The sequence below is a fragment of the Belonocnema kinseyi genome, chromosome 6 (assembly GCF_010883055.1).
Source record: "Belonocnema kinseyi isolate 2016_QV_RU_SX_M_011 chromosome 6, B_treatae_v1, whole genome shotgun sequence".
NCBI lineage: Eukaryota > Metazoa > Arthropoda > Insecta > Hymenoptera > Cynipidae > Belonocnema > Belonocnema kinseyi.
This window is the reverse complement of record NC_046662.1, coordinates 6,080,161-6,091,510: the sequence shown is the minus strand read 5'-3', so window position 1 is coordinate 6,091,510 and position 11,350 is coordinate 6,080,161. Positions and strand designations below refer to the sequence as shown.

The 11,350-nt window shown below is 36.0% G+C and overlaps 1 protein-coding gene across 2 annotated transcripts in view; it reads right to left on the bottom strand.

Moving 5' to 3' along the window:
- LOC117174334 (calcitonin gene-related peptide type 1 receptor-like) overlaps positions 1 to 11,350 on the bottom strand; it is a 748,751-nt gene that overhangs the window by 5,630 nt on the left and 731,771 nt on the right. For both annotated transcript variants that reach the window (XM_033363359.1, XM_033363358.1), the window contains 3 exons: positions 9,628 to 9,751; positions 9,515 to 9,556; positions 9,325 to 9,411 (listed from right to left, as the gene is read on the bottom strand). In XM_033363359.1, coding sequence (XP_033219250.1) covers positions 9,325 to 9,411; positions 9,515 to 9,556; positions 9,628 to 9,751 — 253 coding nt within the window. The remainder of the gene's footprint in view (positions 1 to 9,324; positions 9,412 to 9,514; positions 9,557 to 9,627; positions 9,752 to 11,350) is intronic.

The window sequence follows — 11,350 nt, the reverse complement described above, 5'->3', positions numbered from 1 at the left end:
GGGCGCATACTTTGAATAAAATATTTGTTATCATTCTCTTGAAATAAATGTGTTTTTTTCTTGAAAAAATACCGGTTTCATATGTATACACCTGGTAAGAACCTTATTACTCACAAACTCTGGCAACCCCCAAGGCTTCACAGATATCGAAACCCCCTTCACAATCCAGATGGAAGAAGATGGAAGAAGAAGTCCAATGGTAGAATCACTAGCCCTTTCCTAAACGGTTTTGCTCTGCACAAACAAAATAGTACTGGTCCCATGAGCTCCTCATCCCCTACTCCATACACTTCTCCCTTCCCCTCCCTATCCCTTCCTCCATACTCGCCTTCAACCCCTTCAACTCACCCCCTCCTCACCTACTAACCCCGCTCAAACCTCGGATTCAAACTCAAATAGATCATCAAAGATCAGTGAAATTCTGGCTTCTCTGACAAACTTGGCGGAACTTTTCGTCTCAGGTCACCATAAAACAGAGGAAAGTCAAAATATTCTAAATAGAGTGTTGCAATGTGTGAACCGTCTTACTAAATCTTTACTCGCTATTGATGGCTCAGCTTAATAGGTCATGAATTCCTCAGTGGAATTGCCGGGGAGCCTTGAATAAACAAGGCGATCTATCAAACATCCGTGACGAATTCGATATTCTACTTTTGTTTGAAACCTTTTTCAAATAAACTTCAAATTTTAAAATCAAAGAATTAATATTATCAGAGCAGACAGGTAATGCAATAACGGGAGTGGCTTGGCCATTGCCATAAGAAGGGGAATTACATTCTCTAAAATCACTTCCATCTTTAACATTGAAAATAGTATAGAGACTCTAGAAATTTCAGTCAGCACTTCCGTTGGCAATCTTTTGATTGTTTCCTTATACAGAGTGCCCGTCTCTGATAATTTTTTATCACCCGAGACGTGGACTAAATTATTTAATTCAATTCAAAATCCTAAGTATAGCTCATTGTTCATTTCTGGAGACTTTAACCGCAACAACTCATCATGGGGAAGTTCGCATGACTGCAGAAATGGTTTGAAACTATGCTTCCCCCTTGAGAATACAAATCTTATTTCCCTTAACACAAGCAACCCTACCCCAATAGCTTCGTACGTTTCTCACAAATACAATCTTAAGCGAGTTGACCGGATCTCCTTTTCTAATACACTCTCGGAATCCATTTAGGAGAGAAATGAAACTTTAAATTCCCTGGACATTGATTGTTCATACAAGTACAAGATTTTCTTTGAAAGTGTGGATGTAGCAATTACTGCGGCTTGTCCTCTCTTAAGACCTCTCAAAAACTTAACTCACTCTAAAGGATGTAGAGTGCGACGCTGCATTGAGGCAAGGATGTCAGCATTAGCGACCTACAGGAGGCGCAGAAATGAAGTTAACTACATTATTCTAAATATAATAGAAACTAAAACTAGGCGCACATTAAACGCGGCTTGTAGAAACAACTTTAGGAAATTCTGTGAGGCCCTAGATAGGACAACATCATTCATAAGAGTTTGGCGAGTCATCAAGTGTTTTAAGAACAAATACACTCAACCGGCGAATGCAGCTTGTTCAGGGAATAGAGAGACGATTCAAAAACTCCGTTCTCTGGCTGAGGAGATGCTTCCACCAACGGTCTTCCTCGACTCCTTCTCTGAACACTTTCAGAAGAATGAGTCCCTAGATGCCCCGTTCACGAAAGCTGATTTTTCTATAGCCTTAATTTCAGTAAAAACTGAATCCTCTACTGGCTGAGGTCAAATTGACAATAATATTTTACTTCAGCTGCATGATAAGGTAAAAACAACTCTTCTTGTAATTTATAATGAAATTTACCTGCCTGGCTCCTTTCCAGACTCTTAGAATAAATTTATAAATTTTTTTGTCCCTAAATCAGTAACAGAAAAATTCCGTCCAATTGCGTTATCTTCATTTTTGCTTAAATTTATGGAAAGGCTCATCTACAACAGACTCTCGTGGTACGTGGATCATAATCACATGCTTTCCCCTACTCAATTTGGTTTTAGAAAGAGAAGATCCTGTGCTGGCAACCTCGCTATTTTATCATCCGAGATTTTTTCGGGTTTTGTAAATGGCGAAGTTGTGGCTAGCCTATTTCTGGATCTGAAAGGTGCGTTTCCCAGTGTCATTGCCTAGATTCTAACTGAATATCTCAAAGAGATTGGTGTTCCCCGAAAAATGGCTAGATTTATCTATAATACTACCTCTTGCAAAAACGTCTGTTACAAAATTAGCGGTGAACTGGTGGACCCTAGACGTAGTATATCGCTATTCTTTGTCGTTTTGCTGACATAACAGTATGTATCAAATCCCTTCAGAAATGCCTCAACGACCTTGCTGTTTCTTTAGGACAAAGAAATCTTGAGCTCTGCCCAGGAAAAAAATGGTCTTTTTCAACAGGCAGAACCTAGATACACCTGACCCAGCATATACCTCACCATCAAATAACATTATTATCTCCCCCTGGATTCACGTCAGATTTCTCGGAATAAGATAAGAATCCTTAACATTTTTAAAGTATTGAGAGGCATATGGTGGGATGCAGACCCAAACATACTTTGATCAAATAGAAAAAATTTGCAACCAAACATTAAGACTAGTTATTGGCTACAGAGACAGCACTCCCGTTAACTTTATGTTAGCAGAATGCTGCGAGCCACCTTTTGAAGAAAGGTTTTCCTTCTTGACTAAAAAATATATTATTAAAACCTTTGTAGACCCAGCGGCGATCGCCCCTATCGCCCCGCTCTGGATGCGCGACTGTGTAGACCTGGACAACCCGCTTCCCGATATGCTACTCTCTCTTTTGGATCAGGTTATTAGAAAAAAAGTCAATATCTTCAATCAATTCTTGCTTCTGAATGCGTGTTGAAAAAGTAAAATATTTAAAACAACAGATTCGTAGATCAGATATTCATCCTCTGTATGAATTTCCTTATGAAGATATGCTCTTCGCCCCTAACATCAATTTAGGAATAGGCCGACTGGTCCAGAATAGCCCCTCTCCAACAACCTAGTGAATAGCAGTTCCAGGACTACTTACAATTTTACACAGACGGTTCAAAATCGGTTGCAAAGTCCACAGCAGGTTGTGCCTTAGTGTGCTAAAATGATATTTATAATTAGAAATCGCCTTTTTCCGACTTCTTCTCCTTCGTCTGGAAATCTCTAGATGGAATTTGTAAGAACTACTATTTAGAAATAGGTAAAAACAAGGGTGTCTTATACGCCTGGCGTGTTGATAAATATAGTAAAAAACCTTAATTCTCTTCATTTAACGCCCCAAAAGAATGAATAGTCTCGCAAAGTCGCATCAGGAGTAACCATTATTCCTTAAATGCTAGTCTTGCCCGAAAAAATATTATAACTACTGGAGGTTGCCCCTGCAACCCTGAAATAGACGAAGACTTAGAAAATGTTCTCTGGGCCTGTACCAGATTTGATACACATAGAACAGACCTTGAAGATTTCTTTCAAAACATCTCAAATGCCCTCCTCTATTTTGCTCATATCAAATCTTAGTAAACCCTTAATTTAAAAAAGCGAATCTTAAAATCTAAATTACAATCTAATCTCGCTGGGTTGGCCCGCGCGGGGAAGGTCGTTGAAAAAAGTTCCCCTCTTCACTTACTCTCTCCTGTCCTAACTCCCTTCCCCTGCAATCCCACCCATGTGTCCTCTCCTTCCTACTACCCCTTCTCTTCCCTACCTAAATACCTTGTTTCCCCTCCCTCCACACTTCCCCTAATTTCCTTTTCCTGTCCACTATTTCTCGCTACACTTCTCATCCATGCTATAGCTGCCTATTTTTCATACGATCCCTTTTTCTCTAGTTCCCCTCTCCTCCTATACTTCAACTCACGTGCCCCCTCCCATTTCCTATTTCTCCTCTTTTCATGCTTGACTCTAATTCCCTTTCCTATCCCCGCTCGAGAAAAAAGAACAACGGACGTAATCTTCAAATTAATGTTTTTATTCAATTAAAAAAAATAATAATAATAACAAGAAAGAGGAAAGGAAAAGAAGTCAACCAAGAGGATTGCAAGGTAGCCTTCCAGGGTGTCTACTAACAGCAGGGTAAATAGTCTTCCCCTTTTTTCTTAGTTTCTACTTTTTTCTTGAAGTTACCCTTCTTCTCTTTTTCTTTCTCTTGAAATGTACGATATTTAAAAATACAATGTTTGAAACATCATTTATTTTGGGTGGATTTTTAAAAATAATTTTTCTGGTCTCACTCCTCCCACCCTATTTTTTGGGAATGACTAAAAAAATTATCTCGAACGATTTTGAGTTTAAATTTGAGTTTAAATTCTATTAACATGGAGAGAAGTACCGTAAAATTTCAAATGCGCTTAATGTTCGGTGCATTTCATCGAAATCCTTTGGCTCTGTGAAATAATGATCTTCAGACTATGTTGAAGAAACATATGTACACGAAAATTTTTTCTTCTTCAAAATTTACAAAATGACGGACCTCTAAATTTTAATCAAACTAACAATTTTCACAATTATTAATAAAATTTTGTCAAATTGTACAAGAGGTAGATTTATTTATTAGAAAGAATGTGATGATAATGTAAATTCAAATCATTTTGCTTTAAAAAAAAAACTTCTGTCGTGATTTAAGATTTGTGGGATTTTTTTTTGCGATTTTGGAACTTTATAAACCACGAAAAAAGTGTGTCGCATAAATGAAAAATAATGACATGTTTATTTGGTTCAAGCTGAAATAATTTCAGGTTCAAATCAACCCAAAACATCTTTTTACACATAATCAAAAAACTCTAGAAAACGCAAATTTTTTGTTTCAATTTAAAAAATGATAAATTATAGATTTAAAAAAGAGGACAGAAGATATTAACCGATTTCAAAATATTTTCCTTTATTTGTTCTGGATGTTGACCCACAAATTTAATTCATCAGCTCAAACGATTCGATTAATTTTAACATTTTTACTTCGCTGTACTGAAGAGTTTAGTTTTAAATTTAGATTAAAAGTATTAATTATATTAGGGAAGAAATAACAAATCTTGGAAAGAAAAATTTATGAGAACGATGTGAAACATATGAAAATTGTGTATTTAACTTATTTTTTTATCATTTCTTGGCAGAAATCATTGTGAATTATTTAAAAACAGTAAACTTCCACCTATTTTCGACACCGTAAAACGTATACGCTCACGATTGTCCCCCTCTAGAGGGGCCCCCACCTATACCGTGAGTCGTTAGGGTATTTGTATCCAGCAACGTTCATTGGCTGCCTCAGCATTGTATCGATAAGTATCGATACCCCCACTGTAAGCCACTTTTCCAATTGCAAATATGCCGAAAAGCGCGGGTCTATTTTGAATTAATAAAGATATACGATCAATAATAATGCTTTTGGGGACATACGCAGTCGAAAAAGTCGCGGTCCATTAATATACGATTGATTAACATATGACTGATTTTTCATTTCCTTCAAATAATACAATTTGCCAACTAAAGATTAATATTATATAATAGAATCAAAACCCGATTTAAATATTTTTCGGCATATTAAGTATTCCAGCATAACGTAACTGTCATGGCCGTATAGGTAGAAATGTCAGGAAGGTTAGTACAGTTCTTGTCATACACATAGGTATAATATTTTTGACATAAGAGTCCAGAGAACTTTCTTCGATCAAATATTCTTAAAGTAAAAGTAAGCAAGTTATAAAAGTCTAAATGTTCAAGTTATCATGCTAGAATAGGTGGAAATCTCAACCTCCAGGAAGGTTACATGCTCTTTGGTACATGGCACTGCAACTACACACTACTTTTTGGCAGGGTATAATCTAACGGGCAGCTCTGACCAAAAGGGCAGTTCTAAAAAAAAATGGTCAGTTCTAAAACTTGATTATGGGCAGTGCAAAAATACATTTCAAAAGTTGATTGAGGGAGAAAAGAGAGAAAAATTCGCGCACAGGAAGACAAGAATTACTTAAAAATCAAAGACAAGGAAGCAAGGAATTTTTCAAAAATTAACCCAATCATATCTTACATAATTTATCTGTATTTATATACTCATATATATCAAGACAACTTCAATATTCTTTTCTTTTATTATTATTTTTCATAAAATTTAAGAATCGAAAATACTTAATGCAATCTATTATTAACTAATTACAAAATTTACAAAATTATTGTAAATTATACAAATAACAATGTTTTTTTTTTCAAAATTTAAAAGACTTGAGTCACAACGATGTTGTTCAAATTTAAACGATATTTTAGCACATAACGGCCATAAAAAGTGATTAAGTGATTGATTACGGCTACAATTTGTTCTAAGGATGTACTACAAACACTACCATGCACAGAAAAATCGGATTTTCAAATCCTTTTTTTTTTTTACTTTTCGTATAATAGGGATTCGGTCAGTTCTAAATGAGGCTTAGATTATACCCTGCTTTTTGGAGAATTGTCTAAATGTAAAGGTAGGTTAGAAAGGCATGGATAGTAATATTTCTCAAGTTTATTGTATTTCGGGAGACTGAAAGGTTGTCAATCGACAAAATAATGGGACATGATTGATAAAATGCATTCTAAACTGGAGAAATATTGCTATTCTGACAGTTATGAGTTACTTTTACTTTTCAAATATTTTCTCGCAAAAGTTGTCTGTATTCCCATGACGAAATATTAAAATACTCAAATCAAACTTCCAGCTCTTCCTGCCTATTTTTTAAATTGGTCAACTACTCTCGCGGGCCTGACCGTAGAGCGCCTTCAGGGACCGTGGTGGGAGGTGAACGAACTGCGTACGCGGAAATAAGTGCATATAGGGGCAGCGGAATTAGCTGCGCGTGGACATACGCGAGTGCGGACATAAGTGGAAGTTTACTGTATAACATTTCTTATAAAAAGCTGATATTTTCTTTTAATGTTTAATATTTCCCCTATTTTCCCCTTTTTCGTGAGAAAATTTCCTTATTTCCCCCTTTTCAGTTCATTTTGCGCTGTGAATCCAGCAACTTAAAAAACCGATGAATAGGCGGGAATTAAAATAAAGCCAGGAAAACCTAAGAATTAAGCCAAAATATAAATTCGAAAATAAAGAGAAAGTCAAAAAAGAATTTGGAAGCTATTTCTGTAATTAGATGTTTAAAACTTCTTCTCTTGGCAGAAATTTCATCTTTTTAAACAAAAATGCAATTGTTTGGTTGGAAATTAATCTGTTTTGGTAAAGGATTCAACTGTTTTGTTCATTTTCTACAATTACCTGATAGAAAAGGGTTTTTGTTGTTGAAAATTAATAATTTCGGATTGATGTTCAACTGTTGGATACAAATTAAACAATTTGATTGAAAATTATTTTTTTTTTGCATGAATATTCATCATTTTAATTCAGAATAAATTAGTAGACACCCTGGTTTTTTCCTTTCTCTTCACCCTCTCCCCTTCATTTTTAGGGTTATTCCCTAGGCAAAAATCCTTATACTTTCGGTCGGTTGTCCGTCGATTGTACTTTTTTCCTGGGTAGGGCCATGAAGGGAGAGAGTGGGGGTAATACGATGGGCAAGTGGTGGAAAGTAGAAAGAGAGAGTGAGAAGTGTGTAGATTGGCTGGGCAGGGAAGCTGAAAAAAGAAGACAGATTGCTTGGGGAGGGGAAGTGTAAGAACGGAAAGTTATGGGAGTGTAGTAAAAGTGAGGTAGTGGTAGGGGAAGTATTAGGAAGTGGCAAAAGGTAGTAAGCAAGTAGTAAGTAGTGTGGGGAGTGCATTCACAAGGGATGTAGAAAAAAGGAGAAGAAACCTAGGTTGAGGAGGAAAAGTATTAGAAGGGAAGTGTAAGTTAGAAGGTCGTAAGGGAAGTGTGAGGAAGTAGAAAAGAGTGGACCAGTAGTGGAGGGGCAGAGGCAGTACAAAAGGAGAAGGGACGTATCAAACGGTGGGAGAGTATGAGGAGGGGAGTGAAAGTGAGGAGATGGTAGGGAAGCAGGGGAATGTAAAAAAAGATAGTAAAGAAGTAGGTTTGGGAGGGGAAGTAGAAGAGGTCGTGAACTTGAAGGTAATTAGGGTGAGTGAGGAAGAGAAGGGAAGGGATTATAAGGTAAGGTTGGATAGAGGTGGATAAGGACGCGGGGAATTCAAAGGAATTAACGTCTTAATAGGCTGTCCTATTGCAAATAAATATATAAGTCACTAAACGGATTCTGTATAAGGATCCTCTAAGTGACCTATATAGGTCAGTATAGGAGCCACCTATAAGAAATGAAACAGCTTCCTGCATAGGCTACTATGTAGAATCCCATTAGTGACCTATATAGGACAGATGATGAACCGGAAGTGTTGCGCAGTAGTTTCCTATAGCAGATAAAGCTGCGCAGTAGTTATTTTTGACTGCGATTGCCTAGTAGTTGGAACCTGTATAGATTCTTATATAGATTCTAACGTAGGAAAAAGGAACCCATACCCTTACCATAGAATCATTTAGGATTCCATAAAGGATCCTATGCAGGAAGTTGTTTCATTTCCTATAGGTGGCACCTATACTGACCTATATAGGTAACCCTATATAGGATCCTATATAGATCACTAATAGGATCCTTATATAGAATCCTATTAGTGACCTTTACAGGCACCTATTGTTATATAATAATATTATTATAGTATATAATATAATAATATTATTAATAATATTTTTATAATAATATTTGCAGTAGGGTGTGAAACTCGCTTTGTAGGTAGGCAAGTATAGAACCGGTTTTTTAATTTTGGTTTATTTAGGGTGGCCACTGAACCTGGAAAACCGGAAAAAGACTGCAAATTTTGTTGAAAAAGATGAAAACCTTGGAAATGACAGAAAAATTATTTTCTGATCGGAACTTTAAGAAATCCTTAAATTTTAATTTTCAAATGTCCTATTGGATTTTAATCTTTTGAATTTTAAGTGTTCAGAATTTAAAATTCTTTAGTTCTGAACGTGTTATTTTTTAATAAACTCAGTCTTAAAAATTCAATGTAAATTATTTGTTTGTTTCAAGAAACGAAGTAAAATATATTTAGTTTGATTTTGATGGAGATGGTTTAATTTTCAATTTGAAAAACGTCAACTTTAGAATTTTTTCGCAATAGATTCTTAAATTTAGAGATTCTTATATTGAATACTTCATATTATACATTTTTGGTTCTTGTGCCCACCCTGGTAATTTATTATACAAAAGAGGAGGATTGCAAATTAATAAAAGTTTATTTGTGTGCAGACAACATTAGCAAACATTTGTAACAACAATGGATATGTTGCAAGAAGCAAACCAATTTTTTCGATGAAAATATATTACCGAGACGTTTGTTGTCGTTGTGCAAGATGCTGCTCGTTTCCTGACAAAATCAGATGATTCCCATCTTCTTTTAAATTGAGTTATCACCTATAGGGAACAATTCATTTTAATATATATAAATATTGCCTAATTAAAGAATTATATTTCGAATAATTTCCCAAACTGGATATTTTAAGTAATATAATCTCACCTCGCCATTACAAAAGCAAAAAAGAATCGCTACACAAAGTCCCTAAAAGCAAATGTACATTATATTATATTGGAAGTAATAGGATTTTTTCATTTGTATTTTCGAATAACCACCTGAAAAGAAGCTGTGATTGCGGAAATAATTTCGTATGTTTGCTCCCATGGATGTCCTTTCGGTGGTCGAAATCCTATGATAAGATAATGAAGTCCCAAAAGGGGAACTAAAAGTAGAGTTGCTCTGTAATCAATATAAATAATAATTATAGTGCAATTTTTTCTCGAATTTTAAAATTTAGTTAATAGTTTCTATTCGTTTCTTTTTATTTTGATTAATTATAATATTTTTTAAAATATAAAAGTTAATGGGCAAGTTGCATATTTTAAAATATTTTCTTTTCCTTGTTAAATTAAATGAGAACTAAAAACTGAATGCAATTAGTTAAGAAAAGTTTTTTCATATAAATTTAAATACTTTTTATCTTTAAAAAGCATCCTTTTGAGATTAACCTGCTGGATATAGCGGGGGGGGGGGTGGTATCGCCTACCTATAGGTTAAGCAAACGCAACTGGGGGTAGCAATTGGGATGGGTGGTCCAATTCTCGAGAGATTTGGTTTGAACCGAACGCGGGGAGAGCTCGCTGACTTTTAAAAAAGGGGTGGGAATAAGTGGGTCCCAGCCATCGCCTCTTCTTTTGAGATCCAGTGCATGCTGGCGGGCGACTGGCGCGGTCTCACTGAGCGCCTATTATCCCCGTTTGGGCATTGTTACACAATCTGAGAGAAATTTAAGCTGATCGAAACTTAAAGTGAAGTTTATGTGTGTGGAAAAAAACCCATAAGTGGGGAAAATAACCACAAAATCTGAGGTCATCCTATATTTAAGAAAAGTAAAGAAGAAGAGAGGAGCGGGGTAAAGGAACAGAAAAACAGCGTTGTAGGTAGGTCAGGGGTGGTAGTTCGGCGTTGCTCCGAGACGAAACTCGGTGTTGTTTCGACTTCACCGCCCTGAGAAAATATGTTTAGGGTAATAATAATGCAGATTCATAAAATTTATTAGCGGCTTCTCTAATATACCCTGAAATGTTTGGCAATTCAAATTCTCTGTGAAGGACAGAATTCTTGGTATATATCTACGGGTTTTATTGATACGTCTAAGAAATATATTTTGAAGATCTGAATGTGATTCATTTTGCTTTTTTATCAGGATTCTCTATTTTGGTTTTATAATAGAGTATCTGTTGATAATAGGATTTAAACGCGAGATCACTCCGAGGACTTTGCCTTTAGATCCATGTATGTGCTGTTTTTAGTTGAGCCGTTTACGTAGTTTACCCCTGAGTAATTTCATGGAGTTTTTCCGTTATATTGGGTTATTTAGACATTTTAGGTGGATCTATTTTGATAGGTTTTCTGACTAAGAAAATAATTGATTCTGACTTTGCTATATTAATGTTTATTCTCCAGACTTTAATCCACGCCTCAATGATTTCAAGAGCTTTAGGAACTAGTTTTTAGACTCTTGTGTTGTCTGCCTATAGTCCATTTTGGCGTTCAAACTTCGACTGCTGAAACGAGAATGACGCTGACTTGTTCTCGCGGGCCTTACTTTTATGGACTTCGTTTCGACGACGGCGTATCACTTGCGACGCAGGTAAGTGGGGGTATCTTAGTAATGCTCTGCGTTTACCACTCACCACCAGTGATCCCAGATCTGAAACGAGATGCGGTCCAATTCTATGACAGGCCTATGTCCGTGTGAATATAGTAGGAGACGCTGTAAATGACTGAGTTGCGCGCGCAACCCATTTCTCCTCTTCTGAATTTGAAAATTCGAAG